The following is a 24,013-nucleotide window of genomic DNA, read 5'->3' on the forward strand; positions in this document are numbered from 1 at the left end:
CTCTTCAAAATTATTTAACACTTCTGCTTATTGCAATAAGTACGTATTTTTAACATCAGGGTAATGCAAATGTACAGCAGAGCAGAGGATACATATCACTGCTGTTGATTGAGATACATTTGTAATGCTTGTAATTTTACTTTTATATCACCATAATTTCATTTAAAATGATCCAATCCCAGTAATTACAAATTTATTTTTATCAGAAGGCCTTTCCCAATCAATAAGCATTCTGACATCAATCTTTAACTAAAAGGCGTGTCCATAGACAGAACTTGACTGTCTGCTCTTTATTCTGCAACTGAATCCAATGTGTGTTGTCTTGTCATCTTCCTACCAGCCTGGCACCTCCACTATGACAGCTGAGCTTGTGGTTTTATCCCACTAGAACATTTCATCATTGCCAAGAATCCAAACCATTTCCTTGAGCCATAAACCCCAGAGGAGATTCCTAATGAAGCGGATATCAATGTGCAACCTGAACATTTCAAGCTAGATCAAGACCCAGACAAGATATAATCTATTTCACATCCCAGGGTGCTGCTTAAAGAATATTGCTCGGCTGTGTTTGGATAAATGAGGAAAAATGAATTTGCCATTGCTTTCTATCTTCATCTAAATATCACAATTTAGGAAATTAATGGAAACAATAAATCAATCTAAAAATGAAAAACTAAGGAAAGCATGTTTTGGTGTCTATGCTTCTGTATTCAGAGGGCAACGCAAGTCAGACAGCTCACCAGGATGGAGCTTAGTCTGATAAAATGTGCAGGTGCGTACTCTTACTTTGTGTTCCTTTGTAAAGCACTATGTGATGTGTTCATTAATTGAAATAGGTTCAGCACCCTGCAAAAGTAGTGGGAGAGCAGGGTCAAAGGCAAAGCTTATTTCTGCTTTATAGTCAAGCATATTGGATTTGTTTCATAAGATTATTATGAATAAGTACCATATTATATACACTACATTTTGGGTAATTCCATTTATGCAGTTGATGATACTAGAACAAATTCAACTAATTCAAATTAAAAGGCTATAAAACAAAAGTTTTGACTATGCTGTCCGAATACTTTTGTACATGTGGCAGTGTACATGATTTTTTTATAAAAGTTAGTTTTTTGCTTAAATATAAAGTGCAGTTCACACTTGTCACAAACTACAGAAACGTAAAACATAAAAATAAACCAAGTAGTAAAATTACAGTGCACAAGCCGTTATTTGATTATCATTCTAATCAAGAATGATAAGCAGCAGAATAATAGCAGAAAAGATATTAGAGAGAAACTGCAGTGCTGCAATCACTTCAGAGCCCTTTATGGCTAAGGTACTCTGAAGTGTTGTGGACAAGGGGCTCTAATAACCTGATTTTAGCATTGGAGGTCATTAGAAAAATGTACAATACATCTTTCTGCACTGTTAAGCATAGCATGGCCAAAGCCTACTAATGTAGACTTAGAGTGCAGACGTTTTCACCTACAGTATTGTCAGCATCTGAGGAATCATATTTGGAGGAAAAAACAAAGTGTTAGCTCAAAAAGTGGCCACAGGGCTCAAGCATGCACCGGCTGCTGAAGGAAAGAGGAATGAAGAAGGAGGAAAAGCTACCCCAAGATTAGACCCTGAGAGGCTTACTGTTCGAATCGAATGTTGCGAAGGTCTCCATTATTAATCCGCACGATACAATCGTTCTCATGAAACAGTTTCTCCTGTTCAGCTTTGCCACCTTTCTCCAGCCGCTTTACTAACAACCCCAGGGTCCTGGAACAGTCAAATCAGACATCACTGCCCTGCCATGTTAATTTAATAACACCGCAGTACTCATTATAAGTTAGTACGACACTGTACCTAAAAGCATTCAACTGCTGAACAATAAGACTGTTTGGAAGCAGGGAATACTGCTGGCAGTAGTCAAGTCTTTCTAGCAAGACTACACAATATTTCTCCTAATGTCTTCTGCATCCATGTGATGTGCATGATTGAGGAGAAAAACCTGCAATTTTGCATTTAGAAACATTAGACAGCTGGTATACACAGAGATATAAAATGCATTACACTTTTAGTGGATTTAGTACAAATATTTGCTACCATTTACATTGATTCACGTATTTGTTCACTACAAGGTACACAAATAAGGTTAATTCATTACCTGGAAGAATCATACTAATGGTTACCATACTACTCTTAATGATATGTAGTCTAGGATAAAGCAATCCAGACAATCAAGAAACTGAATTTATAGATGCTGTACATTACCCTCATATACTGTAGCTAATAGTTTACTTTGACCACCACCAATCTAAATAGCATTTAAAATTATACTCTTTTGTCACATTTCAGCACAGTCCAAAGGATAATTAAAAGAAAATGCAGTAAAGCCCTAAATTTGTGAGTAGGTAGTAATGTTAAAAAATAACTCAGAAGTTACTAGGCTTGTCATCTCAGTAGCCTAAAAAAGCAAACCCTTTGCCATCAAACAGCATCAAGATGACAATGAATAAATTACAATCTCCATTAGGTTAACTTCTTGGGCTAAATGTGGATATAGATAGAAAATAATTTGAAAGTAAAATAAAATTAGCATTTTTTTTGTTTTGAGTCTTGCATGAGTGTGCCTTCAGGAATTAAATATAAAATGAGACAAGATATCATGCTTATTGTTGTATCTGACAGCAGCTTTCAGAAAGGCCAAATCCTGAAAAGCATTTAAAAATAAGGTGCAAATAGAAAGCAATTATAAAATGTATTTTTATTCAATTAAATACTGATTTCTGAATAGATACCCTTTTAATATAAATATCTCATTACCTAAATTGTCAAAATCCATCATCTTTGCTAATTAAAAATGGTTATTAATTTGCCTGAAATGAAACTTTTTAATAGAGGTCATTTTTTTTAGAAATTCTCAATTTGTAGGCTACTTAGTGTTCTAGCGGAAATCAAGTATACTTCCGACATTAGTTTGTCCAAAAAAACACACTGACACCACAGAAACATTTCACATAGAAGTGTAAACAAATGACATGTGAAAGTTGAAATGGAGTGGTACAAAAGCTTTTTATGAGCTTCATAAGTCCCTGAAAGTGCGAACACCATGTAATTACCACCCTGGCTGAAGCCAGCTAGATCACAGTTTATCTTCATAAATGTTGACACAGTATAAACAGAGAACCAGTGATAAGAGCATTAAGGCAAACTCCAGTAATTCCCAACTGAATCATCACTGGCCAATTCTGACACTATTGACTGGACTGAGATTCAGCCACTTATAATCCCCAGCCACTTCCATGGTAAGCTATGTTTCTGCCCATCACACAAAATTCTGGACATTTTAAGAACCGCTGCAAAAAAAAAAGTAATCGAGCAAAAGACTATTTCCTGTTATCTGAGCCCTAAGGATTTCTCCAGCTGGTCTGCAGGTAGACTATATAGTGGTGCTGCTCCTGCAGTATCTGTTTAATGCAACTGGCTTAATATTCTACTCCTTCATTAAAAGCAATGTAGCAGCTTATCCATTGTGAAAAAAAAAACCAGCAGCTAGAAAGAGACCACCTGCTCATATTCATTGAATTTAATTGAATAATAATGTAATCAGACCGCAGTTATACAGTGCAATTATGTTACCAGCTTGTTTACAGTTCAATCCGGTCACAATGAAATCTCATTACTAAAATATATCACTGAGCCTCACTCTCGGAGGAAATGCAGTTAAAATAGTAGAGTGTCTCAAAGCTCTTTAGTATGCAACAGTTTGACCTTGTGGCCTTCATCAAGTGAGTAATAACAGACAGCTCCAAAAGTATTAATTCTGATGCTGCTCGTCTCTGCACAAACCACTGATGAAATCATTATCTTGCCCATACATTTTTATGACTATTTTATTTTTAGGATAATTGTTTGGCAGCTGTTCGCAATAGTCATTAATACAAAATCCAGTCAGCGGACACTGAGAAGAAAAGAAACACTGAGGACATTTCTGTTGCAGACATCTTAATAAGCCATCCTCATGACCCTGTGCTGTCATGCTTAATCTAGATAGAAAATAAGCTCAGGCACAGCCTTATCTGTCTGTCTTCTTTAGCTTCTATAAACCCCTCTCTGTCAAGATACACCAAACATTCGCTCCCCACCACTGAGTTTCAAGCTCTGCTGCTTAGTCCTTTTCCTCAGTGCCATAGAGACCCAGAATAAACAGTGATCCCTTTCTGTTGACCTGTAAAATGCAGATTATTATTAAATTCACAATTTCACAGCAAGGGGAAAGGTGCGCTTATGCCTGTCTCCTAACTGCATAAATTTATTTTGCACAGCACTAGACCACAACTCATTGTTTCAGTGGGCATCAAGACAAGGCCCAGCAAAATGGAAGGGGCAGAACTGTCAGTGACCCGCTCCTGCACATTAACTGAACAGTGTGCTGGAACATAAACGTTGAGAGATCACAATGTATCCATAGAGAAACATAGAATAAGCTCATGTAAAAAGTAAATGACAGTCCCAATTTAAATAACACCGCACTAATGTATTATAAAGTATAATATCTAATAGAGATGCTGGAATAATTTAAAAAATGTACATTTCAAACTCTGTACTAATCGTAGTTGACAACAAAATAATGCTTATTAAAAATGACCATTTAATATGGCAACTACAATATGACTTTTTAACATAAACCTTTTCAATCTAAACTACAAGGGGACTGACACATGAACTAGGGGGCAAAAGGGGAAACTATATGAAAAGGCATCTAAAACCAAGAATAAGAATTTAAGTTTTATGAATAGGGTTATGAGAATGTGAACAAGCTCCATAGTCATGTTGGTGAATCTGATCTCCTGGCCTCTTTCATGTAATAGCAGAATTAATTGCTTGGATTAAATATGAATTACTAGGCGGGTTAGATTGGCTGAATGGCCTTCTCTTGTTAGTAGCTGATCGTATGTTTTTAAATGCTAATGACAGTGAAAGAAAAAGATCATGTTGCATTTACAGATTTCTCCTTTGTGGTTATACGTCATTACCATCGAACAAAAATAAAAAATCTAATAGGTGAGACTTTTAAGAAGAAAAGCTTTTTTTAATTATTTGTAGGGAAAAATGTTGAGTCACGTACCAAGCATAGTAAAACCATGCAAGTATTGTTTTTTTTCCACATTTGTGTTGTTCCAGTTACTGTGAGTTGTTTTTTCTAAACTGGCAGTTTACGACCCTATTGGCAGAAGACCCATGCCATAAATAAGCTCTTAGTTTGATTGGGTCATATTCAGCTGCCTTAATATTAAAGGCAGTAAGCATTTCATATTTTTTATAAAAATCCACAAGGGAAATGCTACTTCTGTGTCACCATCTGAAGACTTTAATTGTCAGGGTGGGACACAGTAACACGATAAAATAAACACTGAAACATGGACGAGAGGATGCAACTGTGAACTATGGGAAAATGCATTTAAAATGCATAGAAAACTAGAAAACCCTTACAGAAAGGGTTGTGGGCATATGAAACAAGCTACTCAGTTGTACCCTGGCTTCTATCAAGAAACAGCTGGGCGAAATCAATTACCTATGAGCAATAGGCTAGCTGGGTTAAATAGCCTCTCCTCTTGTCACTATACTTATGTTCTTATGGTGTTTATAGTGAGATACTGTACATCATTCTGAATGAAACAGCACAAAGAGAACTGAAAGAAATCTAAAAAGCCAACAGTATGAGTCATACCTATTAGATTTCAATTAATTTGCAGGCTTTCAAAGAAATTAACTGAACCTTTAATTTTTCTTATCAAACCAAAATTACATATCACATATAATACACAATGTGTATATGCTTTATATATACTGATGCACAAAATAACTGAAATACTCAGATGTAATGCATTTCATTGGATATGTTAAATAGAATAAACAACATCAAATAACATATTGAAAAGTAATAGTTTTCAGCATTAAACATGACACCTTCATTACAGAGACCCCATAAAGCATGTGGCTGATCTTCATTGTGTTCTGTTGGTGGTAGAAATGACCTGATACCACAGATGTTCTAATTGACTGAGGTCAGGAGAAAAAAAAACTAACCAGGTCAAGACCTTGACATTGTTTTCTTGAAGCTGTAGCATTATAATCCTGGAACTTCATTACCCAGCTTTGTTCATTTAGAAAATCAGCACCTTCAGGAATGGAATACTAATCATCCAAGGTCTTTGTCAATGTACTGCTGAGTAGTAATGCTACCAAAAATCTGAACCAAATTGGATTTGTGTTAAAGCACATTTCCATCCACATCATCACTCCTCCACCAACCCACTAACAGGCCTGAAAGGGTGCAAAAGTCACTCTTTCAGTTGTCAATGTTAGCCTTGATCTACCCTCCAGGCCCACTAATAATTGTAAAGTACACAGTGAGCTACAGTCAATCCGCTGGTATTTTCTCCTGGTCTTTCTTGTGCAGATGGATCAGGCAGAGGTGATAGTCCTAAATTGGCATAGTGAGCCTCTGCCTTCCAGGACCGAGCCTGTCCCTCACAGAGCCAGGTTCCTGCTTACGCTGAATGAGTCGGCTGCTCGTTGAAGCAGAACATCTCGTTTTCCCCAGCAACTTCTCTCACAGGCAGACTGCCTTGAAACATGACTATAGCAACCAGGTGGTCTCCATTACTTAAGTGGAACACAGTCATTTTTTATTTTCTTAAAATAATCATAAATGTGTATTTTCTAATGGCTATTTATTCCTACTAGACATAATTTTTTAAGAAATCATTACTCAACTTCAGCACTGTGTTATCCTTAAGCACAATGGTACCCAAATAATAACAAAACTGCCCACTATTTAAAAAGTACTGCATTGAATTGCTCAATTAGCTTTTTTGGAAAATGTTTCATTTGCTTTGTGCACCAATATGAGTGCACCTTTATTTGTGCACATTAAAACCTTGAGCGGTATGCATTTATTTTACCTGATTGTAATAAGAAATATTCCATTGCAAATGTAAGGTTTATCATTTCAAAGATTGTTTTTTTTAAACAAGGATGCAGAAGACATTGGAACATAAGCATTCTATTACTATACAGTGCCTACTGCCTAACAGCCTTCACAAAGCATTACCTTTTGTCTCGGGCACTGAAAGGCACTACATGGATTCCCAAAGGCCCACCATCATTGGAGACTTCTACCAGCTTTACCATGTCACTGTGAGACAATGATGAATGAGGCAAAATGAGCATGTGCATCAGATATGGTCAAATAATAAAACCAAAAACACAAAGTGAACTAAAACGGGGTCAGAGCTTGTGACTGAACATACCTGCAGATCAGACTGAAAGCATGGGGAGAAGTAACAATTAAAAAAAAAACAGAAAAAAATAACAATGAATATGAATAATGGCAGTGATGATTCCATGTTGATAGGGTAATTTCAAATAAAAAACTTTCTATGAAGGGCTTCTTTTTGGAAAGCCTACTAAGATCCCTCAGATTTCCTGAAGTAAAGAACCTTGATTAAGTTAAGAATTTCAAATGACAGTTAAACTGCACTTTTCCAGCATAATTTAGTTTTAATTTATCTGATTTTCATTAGAGAAGAGTTTTTAAAGCAGGCAAAGTAAAGCAGGCTCTCGTATTATTCGTACATTTTGGCCATTTAAGTGTAATCCTGTTTGTCTGTGTAGACTGATACCATAACACACCTGTCTCTTGGTCATTAAGACAGACATGGGATATGCCCTTGTCAACAGCGCCAAACAGAAAGACAGCATGAGCCTCTCCAGAGAGAGCAGACTTACTCAAGGGACAAAACAGGCTCCAGGCAAGAGTCGGCACGCCCAACAGGTTCGATTCTGCCATTCTCCTCTTCCCCAGCCTCTTCCTCCTGGAAATTACAAAGGGGCATTTGATCAGTACACCACCGTGAAATACAGTCCACTTCCAAAACAGATGTCTCACTTAAACAAATGCTCCTTGATGACCTTCTGCTTCAGTATTTCTTTACTTTTTATTCTATCAAAGGAAAACAATGTTATACCTTAGGCCAGTGTTATGCATTAGACATCTTACCCTTTGGCTGTCTGTTTCATACAATAATGCACAGCTGAGGGATGCCTGTAATTGATTATTTAAAACAAATCAATCTTCTTGGGTCAGATTCAGCACAGGTTTTACTGTAATCTTATAAAGTGGGCACTCATTGAAGGTAATTTGTTTCTATCACTCCATTTATTTTACTTAGTATTTTCTGGCCTCCATTTCCCATTAACTATAACCTATTTCCCTCCTTCTATTCACTTATGTATCCCAAACAGATGCCTAAAATGTTTATGGTTCTTTCTAACTTAATACTTCATGTTAGGTTCAATATGGGAAAAAAAAACTTCATTGTGTTTCAGGACAACAGAAGCCAACAAAATAGGCATATTGACAGAGCTACTATCCATCACTGCCCATTCCTGGTACGCTTGGATGTATTAAAAGGGACAACTTGTAAATGCAATGCTCTAGGAATATAGAATGCATCAAAATAGCACATTTTTTTCAATGGTTTAAAAGGAAAGTGAACAAATCCACATAATGCATTTTATTTGAATACTGAAAGAAAAAAAAATCTAATCACAATTACAGAACTCTGAATCCACAGAGTTTGTGTTCTGTGTTAAAAAAAGAAAGCTCTTCAGCCAATATTAATAGCCCAACGGATTCAAATCCATGTCATATACACTGAAATGGCAAGCAAGTCAACAACTACTTTAAGTTTTTATAGAAATAAAGCCTTTCTAAACCATGAACGGTCACGGCATGCGAGATGGCACCAGGAGACACAGCAAAGGTGAATGTGAAATGTGTCCATGAAAATTTTATAAGAGTACCACTGAGCTCCATGGAAATAAGTAAGCACCTTTGTTGTCACACTGACTGTGAAGCTGCAATTTTAATTACTTGTCACACATGATCTCATGAGTATGCACTTCATTTCCGCTGTTTTCCTAGTAATTGCATATCTCATAAGGGACAATTTGGTTCAGAAATAAGGGAAAGAGAGGGAAATAAGGGAAAGAGAAACGCATGTGAGGAGAGAAAAATGGAATTACAGAAAATGGAAAGGAATCATAAAAGAAGTTCTCACTAAATGAAAGCCTGGAGCACAAGTAACAGTACAAACAAAAAAACAAAACAAAACATATTAAGTATAAATGAAAATGGTAAGACTGCCTTAAGTGCAGTATTTTGCATTCACTATTGCTTAGACTAACATGTCTTCAATAACGATCACCAACCTGGTAATGTCATGAATGGTATCTGGACTTGACACTGTCTTATATATTCTCTGCAAGATTTTTACAACTTTTTATCAAATCAATGTTCAAATTAAACCAATTAAAACAAACTGTTGAATCCATTTAAGAGATTTGTAATTCTCAAAACAATAAACTCAAAATTCTAACAGCATGAAACTTAAAGCCAGTTTCAGCAAGCTTTCAAGACTTTTTTATAGATACAACATACTGTAAATACTCGTGTAGAGGTACAGCAATTCCCTGATAATTGTATCAAGAAACTGCTCAAAGATAACAGGGACATTAACTGTTTCTCTTCATCTCTTCCCTAATACACTCTACAAGACCCTCACTTCAACCTGAGGAAGCTAATAAGTGAAACTATGCCCAATCCACAAACATTTTAGGATAATCACACAGAAACTACAAGCCTCTTCCCTCTTCCTGTTATTTCAAAACAACAAGGTTAAGCATATAATGGAAAAAGTGCCTAATACAGTTAAAAGGACAAATTCCAGTTAAAGTCTCAACAAATTCTATTCAGTCACTTTCGGTTCCAGTCCCTTGATCATTTAGACAACAAAACCATTATTCCAAAGAACCCCTCTATTCCAGTTCTGTAGTCTCAAACTGAAGATGATCAAAAAGCAATGGCTTTCAAAATGTTACAAATGGTTTGTATGAAGTAAAGATGAGGATTCAGCCAGCAACTGTTTTCAAAATAACAGGAAGTGAAGGTCTGTGAGGTTCACAAGCAGAGAGAGAGAGAGATGTGCTGAATAATTGAGAAGAAAACTGAAAGCTTGGCTGAGAAAGTCTTGCTACTGGAAGGTGTTCTCAGGTTGTTGGGTTGCAGCGTGCACCCAGGAAGGCAGCATGTTTGAAGTGGCCAGCGTACTTGAAGACTGATGACTCAGTGTTTGGAGAGCCCTGATGTGCTTTGAGGTCCCAATCCATCAGAATCATCTTACAGCTATCAAAATGCTTACAAAAGAGAAGCAATGCGAATTATATAGAAGGCTCACTATGGAAAACAGGAGCTAAGCACCTCTCTCTAGAGACAGTGGATCTTGAAAATCAAAACAATGCAAATATTGCAGAGTGTCATTTCAAAAGATTGAAAAGGTCAAGCAAGACAAGTTGAAGCATTCCACAAAATTGTACCAACAATTCTACCTGGCTAGTTAGCCATCAGTAGAAATGCTCTAAAAGTATATTTCATTTTTTTTAAATTGTTATACAAAAAATACTCTTAGATATGTACAAATCTAAACATTCAGATTACGGCTTCTGTGAAGGGCTAATCATACATGAAAAAACCTCCAATCAGTTACAAAAAGGCTGTCACTCTTGAACTCTATGTAGTTAATAGTGATGACAATAAGTGACAAATTACAGACAGCTTGCTCCGTTTCAAATCATAATAGATATGATTTATTCTCCATTAACTCTGGAGGGAAGAAGGATCTAATTTATCTGGCCTCTCTGCACAACCTTAAGACATTGTGGTCTTTATTGGATATGGTGAACATTTCAAATATTTCAAAAGATAATGTGAGACATGATTATAATCATTAATACAGGTCCTCGGACACATTATGCATCTATTTAAAGCACTCATCATGCTGCTTCCACTTTTCCGTATTTTTCATCATTGTTTGGGATTTGTTGACTAGTAAAGATTTTAGCCAGTTTTGAACAACTCAACACAGGAGTTTTCTCCTTTTTAGAAGTACAAGATTACTTCTCCAAAATAAAGGACTATCTTTTTGGCAGAGGTCAATGTAGAAAGGAAACGGACAATACAAAAAGAACCCTTTACCCTTTATCAATGCCAAAGGTACCTTGCTGTTCATTACACCTCTGACGCCAAAGGGCAGAGCAGATTACTTTGGGATGTAAATTGATTGCTACATTGTAGTGCTTTTCTGTTACCCCGGAATAAGCCGCCAGATTGCACATGAGGATCGCAATACAAATGCTGCCTAACCTTGCAGCGCAAGTCAACTAATCTAGTTACTGATTTGCAGACAGACGTGACCGCATCTGAAACCTGTAACATTAACCGGCAAACAGCGGGGACAGCGACTGTATCGGCACCAAACAAGCAGTGCAGCTTTCAATTTTAGCATTAATTTCCCTCTTCATCATGCTACTCCTGCGGCCTGACAAGAGGATTATGGTAAATGGACAACCTGCACATTTCAATCAGTGATTCATTTAGCAACGCACAGACCAACAACGGAGAAATGAAGTGGAAAGGAACAAGCAGCAGCCAGCCGCCTTTAACTTTGACAGTAGCTAAACAAGGATGCACCTCATACCAAGTCTGCATGTCTCAGCATCAGACTAAAAAAAAAAACTTTAAACATGCAAAACTTAAAATGTCTTGCACATAAGACAAGAGAATTATATTTAGGATTACTTTAAAGTTCGAACTGTTCTACACACTAGATCGTGCTTCATTAAACATTGTGTCAGACATCTCAGAAGAGATACATTGGTTGGTCATACCACAAAAAGAGGTCAAAACTATACTGCTGTTATATTAGACACTAATATTAGTCTGTCACATCTGTCTCAGTATAAATAGGTCAAAACCCTCTGGAAATGGAAACTGCGCACACATTATATTCATCCATCTCTTCTAGTAAACAGTGCAATTATGCAGAATTTAGAGTAAATTTTCTGGGAGATTAAATTTGAACTCACTAGCAATGTTCCATGTTTAACCCTTCCTTCATAGTGGCAACTTTTGACTCTCCACCACATAATGACCCCATTAGAACAGCCCATGTATCAAGCCCAGCAACCCCTTCTGACAGTTATTTACATTTATGTGAGTTAAAGAAAGATCAAAAACACAAATAAATAAGTAAACACAATTAGGGAATACTTCAGAAAATTTCTAAATGCAATTACCATCCTGTACAATGTTTTTCAAGTAATATTAGTCCCGCAGCAACCTACAGAGGACAAGATAAATCATATTGTACATATTTTATAATATAAGATTTCAATCAGAAAGCTGCCTTTGTTTTGCAATAGTTAATTAGCTGTCTATTAAGGTAGAAGCTGACCATTTTGTAAATGAGTGTGGAAGCAGATATGAAAACCGTATCATTATAACCTAACCAAACTGGTTTAGCAATTCAAAAATCCCAAAATGGCCCAACACAATAACCCCTCTGTATGGGGCACCCGCAACCAACAACAGATATTAAAAGCATGGTGTAATATACCTGGAAATACTGCAATGTGATTGGTAAACTTAGTTGACCTAACAAATCTATTAATTTTGCATAATCTGGACAGAAACATCCATAGATGTTTCTGTGATGGGTCTCCAGAGATATAAAAAGCATAACAAAGATCTAACGGCAATAAAATCAAATCAAATATTAGGGAAAGCAATATTTTTATACACTTCAATTAAACCATTGTAGAATTAAACTAATGTAACTATTTTTACATACTTTATGAAGATGTGTCAGCATGCACAGACTTCGAATAAACTTGCAGTTACAGCTCATTATAATAAGTACTTGACATCATAAAAGATTTATTGCGTGCATCGTGTCTGATGTTCTATTTAGCCTCTCACAGTCCCATTTCCTGAGAGAAAGAGAAAATCTACACCTTACAGACTGGATCTTTTTTCTGCCCAACATTACATGATAAGCATATGTGATATATGCTTACAAACTAATTGCAAACTTTTTGCAATATCAACCTCAACATTTAAAGTGAAAATCAAAACAGATTTATTTCAATTCCTTTCTCTAAGACTACATTTCTAATGTTCACTAATTCTGTATGTTTTGTGCAATTTTCTGTAAGAAATATATAGCAATGCGGGACTTCTGTGTTACAATCCAGCTTTGAATAGTTTAGAGACAAATAAGATACTAAAGCACGATGACATGAAAGGAGACATCCCAACTCAAACTGTCACAGTCTTGAATTTCTGAAACTGGTACTGAAACTTGGCACTTTAAACTTTGTTAAAAAATCTGATTCCTATCTAAATATAACAGAACATGGTATGTCGCAGAGAAAATGATTTGTAAAGTAATTTGTACAGTAAATGTCATTTCCAACAACTGCTTTGATTAAAAACATAAAGTGATATATTGATATGGATATACATTACAAATTGATTAATGAAATTAAATTGATAATAAAATCCAGACATTTGATGTTAACACTGCATTTCAATTCAAAGTAATAAAATTCCTAAATAAATACTACAGAATGTTCTATTTCATTATACAAATCATTGTTTGACATCAATACTCCAGGTGTTTATGATACATATTTGTACACTTCTTTCAAACAGCATGGATTGTGGATTTTTAAATTAATATATGCTGACTTCAACAAGGTCCCCCCCCCCATGTACAAATACTGTATTTAAAGAAGCCTCTGTATTGAATCCAACTTTACATATTTCCATTGCTCTCTATAATTGCCTGCCCAAATTCTCTATTTCACGGTTCACAGCCCCAGTATAACTTCAGAATGTGTCAGGAGGAAGTAATACAGCAATTAAATGTGCAAGTTATTAAATGGCAATAAGAGGAAATCCTAAATTAGGATGGAAAATCTAAAATGTCTTAAATATTCAAGTTGCAGGAAAATAAACATTAAAAGAATAAATCTGTCCTCGTCTGTGTTTGCTAAACACTAAATGGCCAGATAAAAGCATTTTCCTAAAGCCTAGAGCAATCATATTTTACACGTTTATTTAAAAAAGAGCTGTCAGCATTTTTTCACAGTTAAATTTAGTTAATCATGAACATGCACTGTAAAGCTGAAATCTACACAGATTCCATAAGCCAGGTAGCAAAGTTCAAATCCCTAGTCAGAGAATAATGTATATTTATAAGGAGATGAAAAGCAAAAAAAGCTTGTACTTCAATTTAAAATGTGTTCTAACTCACACAGACATTCCCCTAACCTTAAACATAATGCAAAATAAGGAGTTTTTATCTTTGCTTTTTAACTATTGTATTGTGCAGTAGTTTCAGCACAGAATCATTGGTTGGAAGTGAAATATGTGATTAAGTTCTTATTTTCAGTTAACCCTAGTTTTCTTTATCACAACATTTAAACGCATACATGTAGAGAAACTACTTCACCATCAAGACAGCAAGATACTAGCTGAGTACAAGACTCAAAGAGAGATATTCAAAAAAAGAACAGCATTATACTCTTACTTTTCTATGCCTCAGTAAGAGCCTTTATTCTTTGAAAAAAGTAAAAAGCAGGATTGCTTAAGTACAGAATTCAGTGTGATACATGACATGAGTATTTTACTTACAAAGAAACTGCAGGCAAGAGTAGAAAATGATAAAACACCCAAGACAATTAATAAAGTACAGCGGTAGGATCTATCTCTCTCTGTACTTTTTGCACACTCTAGAAGAATTCCTTCTATTCTCAACAGGTTGAAAAATACTCTTTTTTTTTCCTGCAAGCATACAGAGTCCCAGTGTTTATATCAGTCTTTTTATAGGCACAGCTAATGCTGTATAAAAGTTTCTGGATGACGTGGGTTACTTTAAGCAAATTAAACCCAAACAGGTTCTTAATGCTGTTAAGAAAATTAAATCAGTGACGTTAGCAACTTAAATTTGCCTATAGCATCCAAAGAGCGGCTCTCCACACTGACATTGTGAGCCCGTTAGGTCTTTCCTTCAATGAATTGTGGTTATAAAATATACATCATCTGACAACCACAATTCCATATCAGCGAATTCATATCTATCAATGACAAACCTAGTTTTTGTTGGCCTTCTGTATCGTTAAATTGAACTTTAATTAAATTAGCCTGGCTAATTATGAAGGTCTAAATCAATCATTTAGTCAATAATAAAACCTAAGCATATGCTTTCTCAAAGTTCCAGCTGCCATTAATAATAAAGGACTGGAATGCACTTTCATGAAATAAGAAGTTTAAGAGGGTATGAATTATTGAAAATTAAGTTACCACAATTTATTTGGTTTAGATACTTGGGAGACTCTCAGATGATCTATGGATGTTCAGGTAGAAAATACATAAATCTGTGTAGTTTCTTCATGAGTGTAACCTCTGGTTAAATGAACACTTCAGAAACTTTAGTGCCCCCAATTCTCCTAAGTAAGACCCAATGTTTCTCACTCAACTAACACAGGTTTGCAATGTTACAGCTGGCTGTTCACACAACAGATTCACTGCAGAACTTGGTCTTTTGTCAAAATAATTTAAAAAATGTGCAAAATTGTTCAGTCGAAAAATAATTTAAGTATCACCCAGAAATATAAAATTAGCATAAGGATTGTTGTTTTTAAGAAAGTCACAGGGTTTTGATTACATTAAAGAAATATTCTGGGAGGGACAGGATATTTATCATGCACGAGTTATGGTAATTTCTGAGATGAATTCTAATGTCAAAATACAGTACTGAAGAAAGAAAAATTCTCAATGTGTGGGATGCACAGTATATTTCGCTTTCACAGGGTAGACTATAATAATCCTTACAGACTTTGATGGAAATATTAATTCCTTTGATGAAGTAATAAAAAAGGAAGAACATCACAAACCAAATATTTATTGTTAAGATGGGTGTACAATAAGCTACTTTTCCTCTTACTTTATGCATACTGTTATAGAAGAAATAACCAAAAAAATACAGAATGTATTTCCATTTCTTACAAATACTGAAAACATTCCAAGTGCTGATTTTGTTTTTGTTGGCAGCAGTAAATCCCTTGATTCTGCCAATTACTTGTGTGTCTTTAAGTGTTGATTTTGTTACATTTTCTACATTTTCTGTGAGTGAAGCTTAAAAAGATCTTCTGAGACCTATCCTGTTAGGGCACATGTAAGAGACTACTGGGCACCGAGATGCTTTCCAAGTAAACAAAACGAGATCTCAATGGAAAATATCAGATAATAATGTTCTTAAAAATTGTTGTACAGGTTATTCACTTTCATTTATACTAGCAACTAAGTTTTTCAATGCCTTATGCACTCATTTTTTACTCGCATCACATTTTTTACTGAACTTATTCTTGCTCAGCATCTTAGCAGAAATCCCAGTGCAAAGCTAAACTTCAGAAATTCATGGTGGCTACAGTACCAATTCTAACTATACGGGCCCCTGTGCTGTGAGAGCATTAATTTTCATAGCACACAGCGTTATTGCTCAAGCACAGAACAACTATTGTGCACTGAGTCACACCCAGAATTTCAAGCTAAAGCATAGTCACTGAAGACAATTCAGCACTGCACTGGAGCTCTTAGAATGTAACACATGTAGGGATGAATGCAGCACTGAAATGCTGTGAATATTCAGTGTCATTTCCTCTACTCCACATTGATTTGGTAAAAGTGGGAAACCCACAAGTTTAGCTAAAGGGTTTCTTCATCTGCACGTGGAAATAATTTAATCCTGGCAAGACCATGACTTGAGCTTAACCTCCTTGACAATCCCAAATGCCTTATTGCCTTCATCACAAACCCACATAGAGATAACAGAGAAATATTATACATCGTTCCAGGCTCCAAAAGACAACACTGAAGAAATGCAAATTTGAATAGTTTACAAACTAGCAAGGAAAGGATATATAAATACTAGGAATTTAAACATACAGGGTTCTCACACTGAATTTAAATATGCAAATATGTCCTTGAAAAAACACTGCTTAAAGGGGAACTACAATCTTAATTTAATATTTTGGTGTCAGACGGAATCGGCACTGATGACTGCATTTCAAACGACAATGAATGTAAAAATGTACACATCCAATTTACAGTACATCACAAAATAGACAAAATAGACAAAATATCCAGGTATGCGCAGCTCCATATTCCACGATTGAGAACGAGACAACCACACTCCAGGGAGGTGAAGCGGCCTTATTACATTGTAAACAAGCAGGCTTGTAAATACATCTCTTTTAATCCAATAGAAATATTGCTCACAACATCGAGACACTTTTGCCAATAAATATAACTGGTTAACTCTGCGTGCATATCACATTGGAACATTTCTGCAGTGAAACGTCTGCTGCACAACCAGTACTTATTTCACGTTGCAATTCGTGCAAAATCTCGCTCTCGCCCCTGGGAAGACCAGCAGTTTGTGATAACACAGCGACTATACAGTACTTTCACCAAGTTCACAATTTTGTGCTTAATTCAGAATTTGTCAAATTTCGGTATACCACCAATTTGTTACCACACAATAACAACTGGTCAGAGATATTGGGACTGCAGTTCTCCTTTAATACCGGCTACATGTACAATAAGACTACTAAAATCTACAGTTCCAACGGCTTCCAAGTTTGGAAAACTACAACTACAGCCTACAGGAAATTAATTAGATTTGATCCATATAAAAAAAATATATAAATCTAGCAAAAACACAAGTAGATTTTAAATGAGTTCAAGAACCTTGTGGAGCCCATGGTAACCATTATTTAAGGGAAAACAACACATTGTGCACAACCCCATCCCACACAGCTTCTTCCTGTTGAAGAGCCAGGCTTTACAATATTATAGCTGAAAGGTAACAGGATATGAACCCCTTACCCACTCCCGGACTGGGTTCTTAAGAGGAAACTTTACAGTTGTTGTATATAAAGAGTCAAAGGGAGTGGTCCAATAAATATAGAAAACACATCTGATAAGTTATTCAGAAGAGAATTCACAACATGGTTACACAGAAGGTGGAAAAGTTTGCCTTTTTTTGTTAAAGGCACAGAAAATGTAAACTAAAAATGTGAAGAAAAAGCTAAGCTATAATTTCTGATAGATTTAGAATTTTGAAATCACAAGGGAAAATTTTAAAACTAATGAGTTCTGTGAACTTCGCATTGTGAAAAGGGCACTACTTTACAAAAAACAATAAAATTAATCAGAAATTATTTTTTGTAGAATCATTTAGCTTAATGTTACAAATATTGAAATGAGGCAAAGTGGGTTTAGAAAAAATACATAAAGACAAAAATGTTTATTGCAAAAAGATAAAATGAGACTTGATATTTAGCCCGAGCAACAAAACATATTTAATTGGAAAGCATTTAACCTGGCTAAAATGCAATTCGTGTGAAATGTAAAGGTTAAATCATTCCTGAGGGAGGTTTAACCTTTTTGTGTTCAGCGTAAACCTGTGTTGTTTCCTCTCCCCATGTGCCTTGCCTGCCTTTTACACTAATAGATGTTCCTTATGAGAATCCTGTTTATTTTAGGATGTACCTAGCAAACATCTAAGGAGTTGTTGCACATACTGTAGCCATCCAAGATGTATCTTCTTTTCAGTCTTGATTAAAGTTTAATTATTTTTTTATCATAGGTGGTTAAAGATACAGTCCACCACCACCAAAAAAAAGCCCACAGTGTAATTCCTTGACACTTCTTTGAATACAGCATTATGATTTATGAGCAGTGTTGTGAATGCTGATATACATAACAGCTGGAATGCTTTAATGTTGATGCCTACCCAAAGTGAGAATAGGCCCGACAATGAAAGACTCCAGAATGAAATGCAGAATAACAGAAAAACAAAGCAATTTTAGCCTAAAGCGTTAGTGTGATAGACCTGAAGTACATATCTTAAGTAATGAGTCCCTTCATTGAATTACATGTAGTAAAGCATTTAAAAACAAAAAAGTAGGAAAATCTAATAAAACCGAGTTTTAAGTTGTTGATGAAAATAAACTATTTTAATTCAAGGCAGTAATGATTTATTTAGATTGTAAAGAGCAAACAAAAGTACAAAACACCATCAATCACCATGAAACGTATTCACTAGATTCTCTATCAATGGTGAACACTAAGGTCTTTGTACCCAAAAGACAATTGCAGATTTGAACAAAGGGATGTAATGTGCATCACTCAAAGTAAATTAACTCTAAATTTCACTTAAATAGTCACATATAGCTATAGTTTCAAATTCAAATAATTTAAACAGCCACATAAAGTTAAATAAAACATTAAATACAATTAGATGTCACTGATGGTCTTTCTTTAAATGGCAAAAAAAAAAAAGTTTTTCTTCACGTGAAGCTGAAGGATACTGCACTGGAAATTCATGCCCCAGTCTGAGCTGCTATCAAACACCTTTCTCCATGGATATGTAAATAAATGAGTGATTATGGAAATATAAATTGAAAGCGATCTCGGCAGATCTGGGCTGTTCTCGTTTCAATTATACGCTCCAAACAAAACCCGCCGCAGAAGATAATGGTGCTTCTTTAAGCCAATCTGACAGAAATGGGGGTGAGATGGAGTCACCTGCAGCTCCCAGCTGCTCTTCTTCCATCGAGCCCCCCAGCATTTCTCCTCTTTAGCCCTTATTAATGAAAACCAATTAATAGCACGGTGCAAAGACGGGATGTTCCAGGAGAAAGAAAGAGAGCCCAGCAAGGAAGCAGTGCTTCCAGCGTTATTGGCCTGTGGCTGCTTCACTTTACAAAGACCCTCTTTTCTGATAGCTGCTCAGAGCTCCCAGTCAGCCAAGTTCATATTTAACATGCGCTCCTTTTATTCCAGTTCATGCAAATTGACTGCTGCTTTCTCTTTGAATAGAATCCCAGCGCAAGGCCCTGCCTTCATTGAAAATGAAATGTTTACTTTCAGCTTGGCAATACTACATTCCTATGGCAACTTAAAAGCATTGCTGTTTAATGAGCCCCTAACAAGTGAGGGAAGCCGGCTATAACAAAGACCCACACCAGTTTTGAAAGGATGCTTTTTAACCTCAAGTGGAAACGCAGGCAATGAAGGAAAAAAAATCTTAATCTTTCAGTGATCTTGGAAATGAAACAAAGAAAAAGATGCAAGCCCCCCACTTCTACTAACAATACCACAGTCGCAATTAAACGCAAACACATTTAAAGTAATTTGAGATACAGTGCATGGTCACATTAGTCCTGATACATTTGTGTTCTGGTTCATTAGCATCTGCGTATGTAAGGATGTTTTTTATGTCTGAGTGCCTTAATGTACCTAACTCTTAAAGGCACCATATAGTTTTTTAGGCTTCAGATCATATAAGGAGCTCTTGAGTGGTTCAAATGGGAAGAGGTACCTATATGCAAAGCCCTGATCTGACTCTGAACTGTGTCACTGTCCAGCTGTGAACAGGATCCCCCTGGCAGTGGTGCACACCTGGCAGCAGGGACCAATAAGCTTGCTGTACTAGCAGTGGTAGCTGCACCTGTTCTTTCTCTGATGTGCCAGCTTTTTCATGGGCACTGTGGGCTCACAGTCTGATCTGACAGCGCACGTGCCAGAAGATGCATGTGCTGTTATCCTTGCCTCTCTAGTGCTAGAACACAGGCTGCAGCAGTCACTAAATGACTTAAGAAATGGGGATTCGACACGGGGGGAGAGGACAAGGAAAAATGAAATAGAACTTGCAGATGTGGTTACCTCTCATCAGCAGGCATTGGCACCCCCAGCCCACAAATCACGGTTCCCCAGTTACAGCATTTTTCAAGCCCAATTCAAGTGGCATTTTAGATGACTTTCATTGGATTTGTTTCAATGTGTCTGGGGCTCCATGACTCTGAGACACTGGGCATCGTGACCCACCATCCTGAGGCTCCCGGTTCTCTGTTCCTTTCTTCCTGACTACAGGTCCCTTTATTCTCGTTGCTCCCTTCTCACTCTCAGCAACTTGAGCTTCAGCTGTAGGGAAAGTCATCCCGGCTCTAACACCAAGAGAGGGGTCTTCCCACACACCTACAGTACCATCTCTTGGTATCACAATATTGTGGGACATTTTTCTGTCTCGATTCCAAGATGTTATCTGTAAATCATACTGTAGATAAGACTGGTTTTTACAAACATCTAACATTTCTGGACTTCTCTCTCCATTTCTTGAACCTCTCAGAAATCATCATTTTCCCTGGCTGAGGGTAGGAGCTGTCTACTCTCTCAATGCTCCTATATATACCTTCCATGTTGAAACATAGCACGTGGATAACTCCAAGTGAGTATTTATCATTTACCTCCCTAGTCTCAGGTGAAACACTAAGGTGTTTCATAAGAACCCCGATCCTCATGGAGATGTTATCGCCCCTGTGGACGTCCTCCAAGAATCACTGGTCTGCCAATCTGCAAACTTTTTGATACATACTATCTCAGCTGGAAGACACATCAGGCTAATATAATGGCAAAAGAAAAATATATTTGAGAAGAAGGAAGTACTCAGAGAGGGCTTACAAAACACTTGTCTACTTTTATCAAACCACTGACACATCAATATAAAAAATAAGAAATTAGCAGGGCTTTCTTTCTTCAGTTAAAAATATTAATATTACTGCAACTTAACAGAAACTGAGAAAATTCTGTACATTTGCACACAAATTCACTCCAAATAAGCCTCTCCTATTGTGTCTAAAGATTCAAAAGCAAAATATACAGTACAACTTCTCATACAGTATGTGCGAAGTTTTAAAACTTAAAATGTGGGTGGTACTCACACTTTTCTGTTTAGCTTGTTGTTGTGTGTTAAGCCAGCAGTAATGAGATGTTAACAGTGGCAGTGACTGGTATTTTTCTATTCTTCTGAGCTAGACCTACACTTTCAATGCCATGACTCATTTTTATGGGTAATGAATTTCTCTTTGAGAACTGTAATGATTATATAAGAGTCACTTCTCATGCCACAGAGTATATTAAACAAATTCTGTCATTCTTAACTCTTTATGACAATGTACTGTATACATAATCTACTTAGGAGGCTGCTTTCAAAATGTAATAATATAATTACACTTTTTTCTTTTTAAAATATAGGCTTCTTTATTAACTATAAAGAACTGTTGTATGCTGTCACGGTGATAAGCTGATTATATCTCCTTTAACTCTGCTCTGCTGTTCAATATCTTTCATAGGCACCACATTCAAACAAAGAAAGAACAAAATAAACAGAGTGCATAAGTATTCTGTGGTGCACTACAAAAACAGTACCAGCACTAAAAAAATCCTACCTCTGTTAATGAGGTTTACATACAAATGTTCTCTGGATGTACAAATACTATCAGACCTCTTTTGCTACTGTCGATTAATTATTAATGATCCTGGAGCAGCAGAATGAGAGGAACAACTAGTTGCAGACAAAGACAATATAGTGACAGGCGTGCCACTATCTGGGCTGCCAGTCTTCCCTGAGATAGGAGAATAAAATTAAGTCATGCTAAACTGTGAAATTAATGTCTGTGAGCAAGAAAAAAAACTCCTTTTCTCCTGTGTAAATGAGATAAGAAAGGTGACTCATAACTTTCATTGCAGTTATTCAGCTGCAGGAAAGAACATGATGAGGTTACTTTAGTGCTATGAAGGAAGTCTAAGGAAAAGTAACATGTGTCTTAAATGATTTGAAAATGTTTTAATTCCATTCTTAATTCTCATCAAGATCAAGGCTGTTTTCATTTTTCTCAAATCCCTCTTCTGAATCCCACAGTCATAAAAAGTAAACAGCTTTTGTTAATGTTATTGAAAGCTCACACATCACTTATTGCGACTCAGAATGGGGAATGTGTATCGAATTCTTTTATTAAGTCTCTCGCATAAAAATAAAATAGAGCCAAGCGATTCAATGAATAAGCTGCAGTGATAGAAATCTCACTCCTGCTGAAGGACATGCAATAATTTTTATCTGAAGGTTATGTGGGTCAGGTTTTTGTAATATTTCTGTACAGCATATGCATAGCAATTCATTCTATAAAGTAAGCAGACTTTTTCATGCATTTCATCAGCATTTATGCATAATTCAGTATCCTTAACATGCCTTTGTATTCAGGCTTTTTATGAAGACTAAAACAAAGCAAACAACAATCAAAAGAATGTATTGAGGCAATGTACAGTTGAGGAAAACTACATTTGATGAAGGAACAGCATATGTCTCATACGTCTGTTGCAATTTGGTGAAAACTCATAGCACAAGGAAAAGGTGTGCTGAAATTGTTAACCTGTCATATCCTTAGCAACCTTTCCGTCACAGATAGTTCCCAAAAAAGGGTCAAGTAACTCTTTAAAAATATGCAAGAGGAAGAGAGGAGGATGGAAGGAAATAAAAAGTAAGAAAGTGAAGGAAGGAAGACAGAAGAAGAAGAGTAGGAAGCTTTACTGAAGACTGAGCTTAGTATCGCTTTCCTGCTCTCTTTCATGCACCTGGACACTTTATATTTTGGGGAAAGCTGAGTAGCATTTAATTGGGATTAATAAAAGCAGAAAGGCCAAAATGGTAAAATTCCACAAAATGAATTATGAAACACAAATCAAAAGTAAACACATAGGAATATCAATACCATTTTAATTAGCATTTGCACCAACACCCACTCATAAATAAAAGATTTAACTAAATGTGAACGATGGAAAAAACCTTCTACAAAAACACATAATTTGAAAGGACTCCCATTGTCCCTTTGATTGGTGATGCAAGTTTTTACTTTAAGTTTTGTGTTCATCTGAAAAAATATGGCACGTAGTTTTGCATATATGATTGTTACTATCAACTGGGCATGCTGCTTTTGTGTTAAATGTGCGGGCACTCTTCATTCCAGAATTAACTAATACTTTAGGCAAGCAGAAAGTATGGCTCTTGATCGGTACTTCAGAGCGAAGTTAATGGAGTAGAACAGTTCTACCTCACTGGCTCACTTTCACAAGGGCCCACCACAGTTTGAACACTGCCATCCATCTGACAGGTGCAGAGGAGGAAATTTTGCATAAAAAAACAAGTCACTGAGAGGCATCATC

At 36.2% G+C, this 24,013-nt stretch overlaps 1 protein-coding gene across 2 annotated transcripts in view; it reads right to left on the bottom strand.

Annotated features, from left to right (window-relative positions):
* The window catches only part of LOC148832678 (partitioning defective 3 homolog), a 431,574-nt gene that overhangs the window by 215,650 nt on the left and 191,911 nt on the right, over nt 1-24,013 (bottom strand). For both annotated transcript variants that reach the window (XM_088918670.1, XM_088918669.1), the window contains exons 6-8: nt 7,774-7,859; nt 7,097-7,180; nt 1,630-1,755 (exon numbers count right to left, since the gene is read on the bottom strand). In XM_088918670.1, the coding sequence (XP_088774796.1) occupies nt 1,630-1,755; nt 7,097-7,180; nt 7,774-7,859 (296 nt within the window). The remainder of the gene's footprint in view (nt 1-1,629; nt 1,756-7,096; nt 7,181-7,773; nt 7,860-24,013) is intronic.

This window comes from Atractosteus spatula, chromosome 6 (genome assembly GCF_055471065.1).
Source record: "Atractosteus spatula isolate fAtrSpa1 chromosome 6, fAtrSpa1.hap1, whole genome shotgun sequence".
Lineage (NCBI taxonomy): Eukaryota > Metazoa > Chordata > Actinopteri > Semionotiformes > Lepisosteidae > Atractosteus > Atractosteus spatula.